The sequence below is a fragment of the Tauraco erythrolophus genome, chromosome 6 (assembly GCF_009769465.1).
Source record: "Tauraco erythrolophus isolate bTauEry1 chromosome 6, bTauEry1.pri, whole genome shotgun sequence".
Taxonomy (NCBI): domain Eukaryota; kingdom Metazoa; phylum Chordata; class Aves; order Musophagiformes; family Musophagidae; genus Tauraco; species Tauraco erythrolophus.
In genome coordinates, this window is record NC_141470.1 from 10,035,507 (window position 1) to 10,050,230 (window position 14,724).

Consider the following 14,724-nt stretch of genomic DNA (forward strand, 5'->3'; position numbering starts at 1 on the left):
CTCCTCCTCTTCTTCCTCCCTCCTGCGCATCCCTTTCGCCGCTGCCGCTCCACGTGACGGCGGCCACCGCAGAGGTGACCCTCGCCGGGAGGAGGGGGCGGCCGCGCCGCTCCCCTCCGAGCTCGCGAAAAACTGATTATTCTGCTTTATTCTCCGGGGGATTTAAGAGCCGCTAAAGCCGCCGAGGACCCGCTCTCCGCAATCCCCTCCGAACCGCCCAGCCTCGCAGCACCGCCGCAGCAGATTGGCGCGAAGCCGCCCCCCCCCCCCCCCCCCCCCCCCGCGATCCCAGTCCCCTTGATCCCGGCGGGGTGATGTCACCGGCAGCCAATGCGGACAGCGGCGGCTCGGCGGGGGGGCCGGGCCGGGGACACGCCGCAGATGGCTCCAGCTGGGCCCGGCATTTGATTAATCGCCTGAATTACCCTCGCTTTGCCATAAAATTACCAGGCGGGGGGGCACCGGGTAGAAGCGAGGCGGCGGGAGGGCGGGCGGGCTGGCTGTGACGGCGACCCCCGCTCCGGCTCGTCGTGCCGCCCGGCAGCCACCGGCGCAGCCCTCCGGCAGCGTCCGGGCGCGGGGCAGGACTCGGCCCGGCGCGCTGCCCCCGGGAGCACCCGGAGCTCTCCCGGCCGCGGCTCCGGCCCCGCTCCGTGGCTCAGAGCCACCTCTATTATTTAACCAGGAGCGATAGAGAGAGGAGCCGGGGAGAGATAATATGCCATGACACCGGATAAGAGCTTCTGGCGTCACAGGGGAGGAGGATTACATGTCCCTGAATGGAGTTAGAGATGACAGAGGGGAGGGGAAGAGTTTTTAGCAGGGGATTAAGCTTACAGCTCCAGGAAGGCTTTGGGGGGTTGTTTGCTGGCGTAGGACAAGTCCTGAGGCTGATATACCTGTTAGACCTGCCCGGGGAGGGCTCCAGGAGCAGGCAGCCACGTCACCGGAGTAGGGGCAACGAACAGGTCCCCGAAGACAGCCCTGTGGCCGCATGAGCTCATGCTCCAGCTGTCCAAAGGGTGCCAGAGAAATGCCAGCAGATACTAGGGTCAAGGGACGGAGGAGGATGTACTCCCACCCTGCCCCTTTCTACTGGGGAAAAGGGCACGAGCATCCACCAGGAAAGGTGAGGGCCAGATCCCCTACCTTCATCTTGGAGGCAGGCTGGATGAGCTCCGTGATGGAGACCTTGTCCTGCTGGAGCCTCCTCTTGACGAGCTTGGAGCAGCAGATGTTGACAGAGCTGAGGACGTGCCAGGAGTTGTACTCCACGAAGGAGCGGCTGTCGATGACCAGGGTGCCCTCCGCTCCGTTCCTCAGGAGGCTGGCCAGCTTCTTCGGGTCCATCACCTTGCGTGGAAGCCTGTCCCCAGCCATAACGGGCCTGTCCCCTCTATGGCGAGTGGGGGGCAAGGGGCGAAAGGGCAGGGCAGGGATGCCAGCACCCGTCTCCCCAAGGGGAACGAGCGAGGGGGTAAGGGGTGAGCAGGGCAGCACCCGTCTTGGTCTCCTCAGAGTGCTAACACCCTGGATGCCAACTCATTGTGCTGAACCTGGAAAAAGAGGAAAGGAGAAGACGACCGGTCAGCTGGGCAGGACGCAACACTCAGCTTGGGCCAAGTCCCAAGGGCTTGGCCTTCAGAAGATGCCTTCAGAAGAGTGTAAGAGTGCAACAAGCCACACATTCTCAGTATGTTCACCCAGCCTGCGGGCATCTATGGCTCCAGAGCTGCCCAAGCGAGAGGTTTTCTCTTTGTATTTAACAGCCCTCAGAGGAGCTCTCTTCCATGAATTTGTGTAATTGCTTTTTGAAGCCATGTCAGCTTTTAACAGTCACAGTGGCCAGTGGCAGGGAGCAGAGTGGTTTGCCTGCTATGATGAAGAAGTCCTTCCCTTCGTTTGTTCCAAATCTACTAACCGATGGCTCCTCCGGGTGACCCTTACTACTTGTACTGGAAGAGGCCACGCATGCCTGTTCCCTAATCACCTTCCCCATGGTTCTCACCAAGTTTAGACCTCATTTAGGAACCTTTCAGGTCAGAGCATCTACAGAACCGCCTGTTGCACAGACACCTTTTGCCACCCGTCCCAGTCCTGACACATCGTGTTTGAGAGGCAGACACACCAGGGACCTGCACCAGGCAAGATGTCTCCTCCTTTCCTTGCTCCCAGCCCAAAAGCTCCTCACACTCAATTTGCTTTTTCTGACCTCTGCCAAGCACAGAGCTAATGGTTTCACAGAAGCAGCTTAGCTCAGCTCTAAGGTTTTGCTGCTGCACGGTAATAGCTAGTTCAGGGCCCATCAGACACACCACCAAATCAGGTTTCCTCACCCATGTCCATCACTTCACACTGGATTTCACTTGCCTTTTTATCAGAGCCTGCTCATGGGTATCTTGCCAGCTTGCTTCCTGGCGAGTCAAGAGAAGATGACCTCTCTCAGAAGCCAAGAAGTCGAGTTGACCTTCACTCCTGCCTTCAAGAAACAGGCCAGGCATTAGGGCAGAGGCCCTGGGAAGCTGTACTTGGACCAAGGTGGCCTCAAAGCAGCTACTGCTTTCCAGCATCTAACTTGCGCAGACTTTGAAAGGGGGTTCATATAGAGGGGTACCTATCTGGGCTCCATCTTAGGAGCTGAAGAGGGTTGAGACTGGTGCTGTTTGAAGTCCTACAAGCTCCCTCCATGCCCAGCCCATGGGGTCTGCAAGAGCAATAGGCAGGCTGGGGGGCATCCAGCTCAATGTGTCTTCTTAGGTTTTAATGGCACACGTCACTGCAGGCATGTTTTAATGGCATTAGGTTTTAATGCTGCTGCAGTCATTCAGAAAATAAGCCTGGGCTACTACCAGGCTCCTCTTGTTCCTGCCAGACGGTGCTTTAGAGAGAACCCACAAGCTGTTCCACGGAAGCTTTAATGCATCTGAATTAGGAGGACTATGAATACCATGCCTGAAAAGGCCAGCGTAAAGATTTTCATTGACTTCTGCGGGGCCAGGATTTCATCCATAGACTAGAGGAGGCTTATGAGTGACCCTGATCCGAGTAAGCCAGCAGTTCTTGGAAGCTCCTACACCCAAAGCTCCTGTGGTGCAGGCACCTACTGCAATGGTAGCTCAGGACACAAAAGAGAAGTTTGAGTAGGACACACTACTGGGTGAAATGACAGGGACCTCAGTTACCAGTCACCAAACCCAGAGGACACAGCCAGCTCCCAGGAAAAGCATGGAAAGCCATAGTATATGAGGATGGAGGGTCTAGCATTTGCTCTCGCTGGTGACTCCAGCATTAACAGCCTCTACTTCCCTGGGCTACCAGACCTACCTCCCAAAGCAGTGGGCAGATGTCCCAGGCTTCAGCCTTGGGATCCAGGCTCACAATGTGAGGCCACAACAGGACATGCAATCCTCCCCCCGTCCCTATATCACACCCCTGCTTCCTCTGCTAACGCGTTAATTCAAATTAGGGGTGGGAGAAATCCCCTAAAAGCTGCAATAGTGATGGCTGCTCCTGGCACAAAGCATTTTGGCAGCCCCGCAGCAATACAGCATCGCTGTCCCCGGGCCCACAGCGTGCTTGTATCGCTCTTCAGCTCCTCACGGCGACTCCAATTAGAGCTGCCCCCTTGGCGGGCGGCTGGTGGTCCCCCCACCTCCGGAACCCTGCGCCCCCCACCTCCCCCCAGCACTCCTCCAGGGGGGCTTAAAAATTGAAACAGTTCTAATTAGGGGGTCTGAGGGGGAGCGAGGCTGGCTCCTGCTGGGATATGACACACCTCATTACGTCGCCACCGCCTTGCCAGAAGACCCCCTGCTGTACCTTGGCTATAGAGCCAGGGCACTCAGAAAGGATGCAAATTAGCCAGCTTTTCCCCTTCGTTTTCCTTTCACACGCCACTCCTCAAATCACTTTCTGCCTCCCTTCCCCATCAGGACACCAGGCTGCGAATTCTTCTCGGCTCTTCCAATTACATCCAAGAAATAAAGAGGGAATGGAGAGAGTCAACAGACAAAAAAGATGGGGATAATACCGTGGCAGAGGGATGAGAGTGAAAGACTGAAGTGGAAGGAAGGAGCGGCCCAGCACAGGGAGGGACACATTGCACGGTACCTCTGGAGATAACATGGTTTCTGCTCTCCAGATAACAAGCAAGCGGTAAACTTTGGGGGTCTCAGACACAAATAGAGGGGTCTGGGAAAGATAACTGATCCTTGCTCGCCTAACCACTCTGAGAGAAACTTGTTCAGAAGAGGCCTTCCATGCACGATGTTCTGGCAGATGACCAGAAGTTTGGGTGGAAGATGTTGGAGAAGACAGACAAGGAGGTTTCCCAGCTCAGCTAAGAGCCACCCTCCTGCAGAACAACCGGATAAATGTCCATTCCGGCATGCCCAGGTGGACCTGGTGGCAGACGTGTGACACATCAGCCAGGTCCCACTCGCAGCTCCACCTGAAAGACATGGGGGAAGGCAGGGCAAGGTTGGTCCATTCCATCCCTCTTTCCAGGAGCCTTTATAGGGGATGGAGATGACCAACTGAGTGCAGTCGTAGGGAGCTGTAACCTTTGGCATTAGACCCAAGACACAGGGACTTCTCCAAGAGTATGTCTAGCCAGGTCGAAGGCAGATGAGCCACTTCTCTGCCAGCAACCACAGGACGTTTCGAAGCCAGACTGAGGGTGGTGGATTCAACCCCAGCTAACAGACACCCCAGCTACCAGCAGAGGCTACGAGACCTTCACAGTACCTCGCAGGCTGTGAGATGGTCTCTGGAAGAACAAGTTCTAACGCATCCATAGCTGGGAAGGTTACCAGAGAAGGAAGATGTCTTTCTGCTTCTGCTCAGATGAGTCAAAAGGAAAACTGACAAAAAAAAGCATAGCCATGGAGCACTGCTAAAGTAAGAGATCTTTTCACCATGGTGACAGGAGACCAGGGGAAAAGGTTAACCTGGAACCTAAATTAGGGTCTCAGAAACATAGCTGTGTCCCTCTCTTATCAGTTTATTAAAGCCATCTTAATCTTCTTGAGTGTTCCTGAAGAACATTACCATAATCCTTTAATCCCACCTCTCCCTGGAGTGCCTGTAATGAGGAGATGGGCACATGGCTTAGCTGAATGGGGACAGCCAAGCAGGAGAGGCCACACTGCAGCCGAGGGACAGAAAGATGGGCAGAGCTCAGCACACAGGCTGGGCCAACTGCCCGCTCATCGGGACTCTGTCCCCAGCGTCACCTCCACGGACGTGCATGTCAGGTGAGGGGTGCTGGCCACACGAGTTAGGAGCGTGACAGAGGTGCGTGCAGCAAGCCGGGCTAAGGGCAAGTGTTCCACCTGGCTGTGAGCCTCTTCTGGTCAAGCCAGGCAACAGAGCAAGAAAACCCAAAACACGCCCCAACCTGAGTCTACCTGTGTGGCACAATGGACCACGAGAACTCATCCCTGTGGCCCAACACAGGTCACTGAGGTGGAGGCCACTTCCCTCAATTTCTCATCTTGCACAAGGTCCCCAGCTGAGAGACGTGGTATGGGAAGGGTGCAGATCTGGTTTCTCTTGTTCTGGGAGACACCAACTGAAAGGCCAATATGACTCTGTAGTAACCATAAACCTCACTAACCAGCATGTCCACTCTGCACCAAGCTAGTAGTTGCATCCCGGAGAGCTCTACCCTCCGTGCGCAGTCCAGTTGAGGAGGTGCTCCCCTCACTGCCTCAGACAGGCCAGCTTTGCTGCAGGAACCAGCTCTGAGCCTATGAATGCATTTCCATCATGTGAGACTGGATCTACAGCATGCTCCCTGTGATGCTCATCCCAGGAGCATGCTCTTCTGGTGGCATCTCCACCTTGAGTTTACCAAGGGATAAGAGCACTACAGAGAAACGCCTGCTTGTTTGTCCCCAGTAACCCATGAAAACAGCCGTTCCCAGAGAACTGCCATCTCCACCGGGAACCCAGCAGCACTGAGCTAAGCGATTCAGCTTTTCCCCCAGCAGCCCACCTGGGGAAATATCCATGTCCTCTGAGCCCTGCAGCAAGATGCTGCCTGGCCAGGGCTCCTCCATCCATCCAGGTCAGCCTTGCGACCAGCCCCAGGCTTACCGCTGGGCCACTGGCAGGACCTCTCCGGCCCCCAGCTCTCCAAACACTTATTAAGATGTAAATTGCGGCATTTTTGCCAAATCCTCCACCCTTTCTTTCCTCCCCATTCCCTCATTTCTTTCAAGTGGTTCGGCACTTAGAGAACTCCCCTCGGCAGGCTCACGCTGTTTGAGGGATTCCTAAATCACGGGCCTATTACTAATTATTATTATTTTGCAGCAGCAATCAGGGACGTGGGGCTCATTAACAAGTTAGCACCTCTGGTTTCCCTGGAAACCCGCAGCTGCCAGGCAACGGTTGCGTCTCCGGCCTGAGGCGATGCTACTGCAGCGCCTTTGGCTCGCTCCTGGAAAGATGCTCGGGTCCTGCACAGGCTGATGAACCCAGCTTTGCAAATGGAATGGGGTTAGGAAACTCCGGGATGTGTCCCCCTGCTCCATCTCACCTGCTGTGAACCTCAGCCCATCTACTGATCCCTGTCTGCCACTCACAGCAGCATAAACTGCACCGCAGCTCCTTCCTGCCAGCGAGAGACGCGGGCTTTCTCCAAGGGCAAGAATTTGGAGCACTAATGATGCCCCAGAGTGGCAGTGGGACAAAGCTGCCAGGTGCCTGTAGTAGCCGCTCTAGAGGTGATGTAACCACTGACAATTTCTTAGCAGCTGCTCGAGGTCCCTTTAAAAGGCAGCACAAATTATTTCTCTGCTTGACGATGGAAAAATGGAGCATTTTTTTTCTTTTGCTCCTTAAAATGAGGCTGGGAAACACCACTAACCATATCCATTAACCCAGACGCAAAGTCTGCTTGTCCACCTTTCCCCAGTGAATCTCAAGGACGGGGAGGAATGACACCTCCCGAGCTCCAGCAGTATGAAGCAGTAGGGTGGACGGCAATGTGGTCCGCTGCCTTGCTCTAATGTCCCCAAGACTCACCAAGGGTTTTCTCAGAGCAGACAGAGGACTACCCCCAAGCCTCATCCACGCTGATCTCACATCCCCATCTCGGCTCCCTACACACAGCAGGCTTCCTCCCCCGGGGACGAGAGCCCCTGTGCACCCCCTCCATGCAGGGAGGGCTTCAGGAACATACGAAGGGGCAACCTCCCTTTCTTCCCACAGTACCTGACCAGGTTTCAGGCCCAGCTGCTTGCTGATCTCAGTTTTTTTTTTCTTTTTTCCCCCCTTCTCCTTTCTATGCTGCAGTCTCCTTTCAATTCCCACAGGCGGGAAGCAGCATGGTGGGGAGCCTTGCAAGGAGCTGCATGCGCCCATGCAGCACCCGCTCACCTCCCTGCACCTTCCATTTTCCCTCTGCACCTGCAGCCCTCGGTCCAGGAGGTGTTTTCCACTGGAGGACGTGGCTGAAGGACCAGGATGTCCTTCAGCAAAGCACCAGATGGTGCATTCACACCGGATGAGGGACACAGTGTGAAGGCACATGGCAGTGCTGGCATAGGGGTGGCCAGTCTTGGGTACGTAGCTGGCGGCATGGGGCAGCTCAGGGACTGCTCACGCTCGAGCCGCAGACAGGAACACAAGAACGAAGGGAAAAGGGATGAGTTGCACTCAGCTGCAAGGGAGTCTTTCCCATGCCCCCCTCACCCCACAAGACAGACCGGCTCTTCTGGTTGAAGTTGAGCCAAGCGAAGGGGTCCCTCATCCCCTCCCACCACCTGATGTTGTGCCAGCAGCTTTGGATGGGCTATAACTGCAAATGCAAATGCCTCCCAGCCTGCTTCCACCAAAGCAACCCAAGTGCATTTAAGGATTTGCAGACTGGCCATTCCCAGAAAAATTTCTGACTGCAGACATGGTGGTCAGTCTGGAGGTCCAGTCAGGAAAAGTCAACGGGGACAGCAGGTAAGAGTATTTAGCCAGAGTCTAGATGACAAGGCCAGTATCTCCTCCTCTTAGACTTGTGTTCTTAACATCATTTATATGGTTTTCCCCTTTAGTATAAACACAAGCTTTCATTGTAAAGCCTACAAAAGCCAAGACCAAAGGTTATCCATGACCAGCCAGCCATTTAATTGCTGCTTTTGCCCACGCTGAGGATGGAGCTCCAAAGCACGCTGCTTTCTATTACCAAGCTATCCCATTTCCATCCTCACCCTGCCAAGGCGAGGGCTGGCCAGGCTCTCATCTCAGAGCTGAAAGCACCTTCTGCTTTGAGCAGCTTGGCACACATTGCAGAGGACATGTCACACTGGAGAAAGGAAATCTAGTCCTACTGATGCTTCAAGGGCCCTTGCTGCCCACTGCCTGATATCTCCATCATTTGCTGCATGACCCCATGAGCCCAGCAGGCTTATCTTGGGGATCTCTGGTAGCTTGTTTGCCTTTTTGCAACAAGAGCAGACAGAGGCAGCCCCAAAAGGTATGCAGTTAGATATTTCTGCAGGGCTGGTCCGGCTGTCTCGTCCTAGGACACCAGACACCATAAATACCTACTGAGTGCATTTGCAGTCTCCCAGAGAAAGGGTCTCCCAGGACCTGCAAACTATTTTCCCACAACACCTACATGCTAAGTGAAACAAAGCATAGGATTAAGCTACAGTTCTTCAAGGCTGCAGATAAATATGCCAGCTTTTCACTTCTTAAGGATGATCCCAAGTGTCATGAGTTTGTCCATCTCAGCAGAGCACCGGGGACAGTCATGGGTGAGGCCAAGGCTGGTGAAGGAAGCACCTGGCAGATACAGGGGCAGCTGGCTGGCATCTGCCCCGCGCAGTGTCGTTAGTCCCCCATGCTTAAATTACAAACAGGACTCCTAGCCTCACTGAAGAACAATGATGTCACTGCCTCCTGGCAAGTTCTACATGGTTTCTGATGATAACCAGTGCAAGCTGAGGTGCAGATGCAGATCCCAGCACAGGTCCCCAGCCAGCAGAGGCCAATGTCCATGGCTACGCCACCCTACACCTGCTGAAACTCTGGCTCTCCTTAGGAGACCCAGAATTCAACACAAATGCAAGAGGCTATGCTGATTTTCCACAGGATGAGACATCCCCTGGGGCAGTAACACAGGCTTTGCAAGGCTTCTCTGACCTGGTTCAAGGCTTCCTAAATTTTCTATATGCACACAATAGCTCAATTGCTCACAGGTTTGGGATGAATTAGCACTTGTCAGCTCAGGCTCCACCTCTGATCACAGCCACGAGGAAGCATCAATTCTGAGTTTCCAGGGCTTACCTTTATCTACAAAAACCATGCAAGACAGGCAAAGCCTAAGGTGATGTTCCTGCCCCACTCTTTCCTTTTCCCTTGGGGGCTGTGATTCATTACCAGGTGGATTTGTTCAGTTAATCTGAGGTGACACAGAGATCAAAGTGTTTTGCAGGTCTTCCTCCATCCCCACCACCCCGGACAAGCACATGCCCATTGCACGCACCGAGCCACAGCTCGCTGGTCAGATGCCATAGGTGTTGATGTAGGAAATCCCACAGCCTAGCCTCTTCACTGAGAGCTGGGTACTGCATCGGTTTGTAACATGAGCTTTCTCTCTTAACCTGTATCCTCATTGCAATCATGGGTGGCAAACTAGATGAACTCATTCACTGGGGGAAACAAGCAGCAATATTCCTCTCTCCCATTCCAAGCAGATACTGAAGCATGACATATATATTTTTTTAACACAAGTTTCAAAAAAACCTCAGAGATACATCATGCAATCAACCCAGAGCTTCGACATCCTCCAACTCGTTTCCATGCCAGCAGGTCTCCACTCATCCCTGCTTCTGCATCATGTAACCAAAAGGTTGGGTGATCACACCAAGCCTTGCTCCTTTAAGGCTGCTGGTTGACCTCCCATCTAAGTAAGATCAGTTCGGTCCTCCTCACCTTCCAGCCCGTCCTGCTAGACTCCAACAGAGCTCACACTTATCTTTATATCAGTTACTGCTGAATGAACCTTGCTCAGGTGCCAGACAAAGAGGCAGCCAAGCTCAAAGCAGAAGGGATTGTGAGGATGACACAGAATTACAGGCATCAGCATTCAGCAAGCAAGCGGAGAACGCGCCGATCTATTTTTAATGGTACAATGCAAGTGCTTTACAAAAGGATGTGTCTGGGGAGATTCTGCCCAGTCAGAGATTTGCATTCGCGTTTTTTTGCAGCAGTCAACTTCGCTCGATGCGCGGGAGGCATTTTGTCCCTTTGCTACTCCACAGAATAGTTCCAACTGCCCCGGCTCGGTTTCAGCTGGAGGCTTGTTCCTCTGGGTCACCTTCCTGCCCTGCCGTGTCCTTCTGACTTTTCACCAGCAGAGCTGAACCTGCAGCGAGCAGCAGGTAAGGTGTAAAGGAGAGCTCCGAGTTCTCTTGGCTTCTGGGTCCCAGCCCCGCTGAGCTAGCAAAGCTGCCAGAGACATCTCTCCAAGGTCCACCGACAGCAGCAAAGCGGTTAACATGGCTTTTCACAGGCTAGCTCACAAGTCAGCAGTGCTGGCACCCTCTCCGCACCAGCCCTCTACTCAACAGCCTCAAGTGCCAAGCGAGGCTCCGGCTGCGCCCATCCGCTCCCCACGCAGGGCTGCCAGCCAAGGCAGATGAAGATGGCATGAATAACTCCACTCAAGCTACGGCTCAAGGAGGACCAGGCTGCCATGGCAAGCTTGGAAATGAGGGTCGTTACAGGCAACGCAAAAACAATTGGATGCTGTAGATGCTTCTTGGTTGCTTCTTTTCAACAGCAGGCCCCAGAGACTGATGGACTCTCTTTGTCTGGAGCAAAGATTGCCTGGCGTTACCCAGGAGGGGCTGGATTTCAATGGGAGATGTGTGATTAAAGCAGAGGCAGGTTTAATGTGTGGGAAGGGCTTGACTGGCTTGACAAAAAAAGCCCTGCAATCACCTAATAAACAGACTGAATTTTCTACCAGAGCTTCTGCTGCCTCAGCTGAATTACCATGTGCTAGCTTTAGACAGCAGCGCTCCTCAAAGAACTAAATCCCCTATGAAAAAGAAGAAAAAAAGGCGAGATGAAAAGCCATGGATGTGGGCACACCGCGCACCTACATGCCGGGTGAGTAACGCGGGTAGGCAGAGACGGACCGGAAAGTCGCACTGCATCATTAGCAGGGCTGGAGGATGGGTGCTGTGGAGGGGAGGATGCCAGGGTCATGCTGTCATTGGAATCTCCATACAGGATCAAAGCAGTGGTCCACCTCGTTTCACATCCCCTCACCATCACTGCCTAATAACAGGTATTTTACAAAAGCCTGAGAGAAGCAGGATGGTGGGTATTTATGGAATAGTCACGGAATAATTTAGGTTGGAAGGGACCTCAGGAGCTCATCTGGTCCAACCTCTCTCTCCCTTAAAGGAGAGCTATCGTCAACATCAGAACAGGTTGTCTTGCCCTTCTGGTCACCAAATGACTGGTTCCCAGTCATCACTAGGCTCGGAAATTATGCTTCCCATAACTTAGCATGCAGAAATGCTACATGGAGAGCCTCTTCTGCAAATTGGAAGAGAACCCTGAAGGGCTCTCGAGAAATTCCTGAAGAATCCAAGGTCTCTGCCCCAAGAGACCTGAAGGCTTGGTTTAAAAAAGGTATAACAAAGGCAGACGACTCATGCATGCACATATTGAGGTGGGCAAACAGGAACCATGAGAGCTTTCCACGCACAGCAAACAACATGGAAAAAGGCATAAAAGGAGTGGGAGGAAAAGAAGAAATCAAGGAAGGATTTTCCGCCCCAGATAGATTGCTAGGATGCTCTTAATTTAAGTCAGTGCAAAATGCATCACCTATTTCACCTTTGTGCAACACAGTGCCTGAATTTCTGTGCTGTTATTGCTCCCTGTTTGCACTAGGAGACTCTTCATGTACTGGACCGTTTCCAGGGAGCATCTCCAGGTTTTTTTCCGATCCCAGCCTAGGCTACCATTGCACCTATCTTCTGAAATACCAGTCCTTTCAAGGCATCAGACAAACAAGCGCTATCTGTCACTTTTGGAAACCAGCGGTCCGGAGCAGCAAAAGCCCCGCAGAAGCTCTGGACACAGCACAGGAAGATGCCTCCTACACACCAGCCTAGCTTAGCTTGTCCAAGTGGGTCTAGAAAACCTCAGAGGAAAAGCCAAATAGCAGAAAGATGGAGCAAGCCATCCTACAAGAGCCATGGCAGTCTGCAGCACATGCTGGGCAGAGCTCTGTGCTGGGCATGACTCCCCAGCATGGCCCTCCCTTAAGTCTTACTCTCCCTGCTTGAAGTGGAAATGGTCGAGGGCCAAAGGAGTCTCTTGGACAGCATTGACCCAAAGGCCTGGGGTAGAAAGTCTATAAACAGCTCTTGGAAGAGGAAGAGGTAAGAACTTGTTTTCCTTTCCATGAACTCATGCTAAAGAGGAGAAGGGGCGACCAAGGCGCCTGCCGTGGCCAGAGCTCTCAGTATGTTCCATCTCAGCTGCTGGCCCGCTTCTGGCAGAGCATCTCTCCCATGGGGATGTGACACATCCGCATGCCATGGTCTCCCCTCCATCAGAGGGGCAGGCAAAGCCATCAGGCCATCACCAAGGTGCAACACATCACCCGCCATCCCCGCAGGAACCTGCACTGGCACTAATCACGCCACAAGCTCTGCCTGGCTTTGAGGGCAGCTTATGATACCATTAGTGCAGACCATCCTGGCATGGTCTGTTTTCACCCCCCTCATGTTCCCCTGGCTGCGCTATGATCCTGTACATGAAGTACACTCAGGTCTCCTGAGCAAGCTTGAGAAAATCCTGAATGGAGAGCTCGTTTAGCTTCTTATCTGATGCATGCTCCCAGGCAACTCACCTCCCTTCTCCAAGCCTGCCCTTAATTACATCAGGTGCCTCCTTCCCACTCGGCATCAGGTGGGACAGGTGTATCTTCAGAGAAGAAATGTAAAGCTTGAAAAACAGGTTTTAAAACCCAGAGGGCATGAGGATGGAGAGGAGCGCGTTGAAGCTTTCCCCACAGGATGACGGCATTGCCGCTCTGGCTGCAGGAGTTTCTCTGCATAGCAGCAAGAAAAAGAGCGGGTGAGATCCAGCGGCTGCGCTTGGAGGACCAGGAGCACCCAAGTATTTCTGCAGCCATCTCTCCCTTAACACTGTCGCTGCCATTAAACCCATGGCGGAGGGCAAAAAGATCTACAAACTCTCCCAGTGCCACCTCCCAGATGTCCTACCAGGCAGAGAGGAGTCAGCATCCGCAAGCTTCTTCTCTTTACCACCTCCTTTCCTACAAGACCCAGTTTGCCGGAGCTGTTTCAGTATGACAGCAGCGTCCTATGAACCCATGCCATAAATCAAGGCTGCCAAGCGCTGGAGCACCTCCTTTTCCTCCTTCCATCCCTGATAGTGTTAACATGCTCTGCACCTGCCTGCGCCCAGGGCTTTGGGAGCCGAGCTGTGCACCAGAGAAACTAACCTCTGATCCCTAAGAACAACCTTGCTTAAAGACAACAAAGCAAATCCGAAGAGGAAAAAGCACCTATAAAACATTCCCTATCTCTTACGTAGATTAAAGCAGCTGGTGCAGAGGTAAGGGGTAGGGATGGAGTGGGAACTCACTCATATTCGTGCCAAGAGAAGTCATTTCAGAAATCCAGAGCCACAATGAGTTTCCAGCCTTTGAGGAGGTCTTTCCGAGGGGACACGGCTGCAAGGGGAGAAGCTATTTTTCTCCCACCTCCCAAGATCCATTTTGGCAGTATGGGGCAGACACTACTGCGAAGTCCTACCCAGCGCTCGGGGGTGTTTTGGTAGGAATAGTGGTGTTGCATTTAATTTTAGGTGAATTTAAGCTCTCCGAAGGCAGGCACCTCAGTGTCTCTCTCAGCAAGACGCCTGGCACCCAGAAAAAACACGCTCCACAGACAAACATGGTGCAGTATCTGCAAGAATAATCTCCATGCAGAGCCCCCAGTGAACGCTCCTAAGGACTCTGGCCACTGTAGTCAGCTCTCTGAAGCATAGCTGAGGCTAGATTTTAAACAGCAGTGCTAGATCCAGGTTTTCCTTCCCTACTCCCCACCTTGCGTCAAGGTGGGGACAACTGAAAGCCATGAGGGACAAATCTGTTGGGTTAAAAGCCTTTTGGTGCGAGATGCTGCCATCTCGGCTCGAAGACCCTCCAGCCCCACATTTGTGCTGCTCAAGCATGTTGCTGATGGGCTGAGGGCAGGAATTTCTGCCTACTGCCATCGCAAAAAGGTGTTTGGGCATCTATCTGCTGCTCACGCGCCCAACCATCCTCTCTGGTCTCAGCCATTTGGATGGTCCTACACATCCAGGCTCTGCCAGCATGGCTGTGCCAGGCGAAATTGGGGACAAGGCACCTGCAAAGCCCTTGCAGGCATTTTAAAATCCCAAATACCTCCAGCTATGGCCAGGAGGGTTTTCTCGGCGCTGCAGTTTATTTCGTTACAGGAACCGTTACAGGCAAAACCAAAGCAAGCGCAGGAATCCCCAGCCAGACCCAAAACCCCAACAAACCTCTTCTGCAGAGAGAGCCCTCCAGCACGGATGCCCTCCGACAGCGCGAGCAAACCCCATCTGACAGAGGCAAGGCCAAACCCAAAAGCGCCAATTCCCGTGCATCGAGTCCTTCCGAAAACAAAGCTCTCCGCAGCCGCGTTTGGGCGCGTAGGC

General features: G+C 53.4%; 1 protein-coding gene across 1 annotated transcript in view; it reads right to left on the reverse strand.

Moving 5' to 3' along the window:
- DUSP8 (dual specificity phosphatase 8) overlaps positions 1–1,380 on the reverse strand; it is a 28,135-nt gene extending 26,755 nt beyond the window's left edge. Inside the window, exon 1 of the mRNA XM_086613737.1 lies at positions 1,150–1,380. Coding sequence (XP_086469863.1) covers positions 1,150–1,380 — 231 coding nt within the window. The remainder of the gene's footprint in view (positions 1–1,149) is intronic.
- Between the last annotated feature and the right edge of the window lie 13,344 nt (positions 1,381–14,724).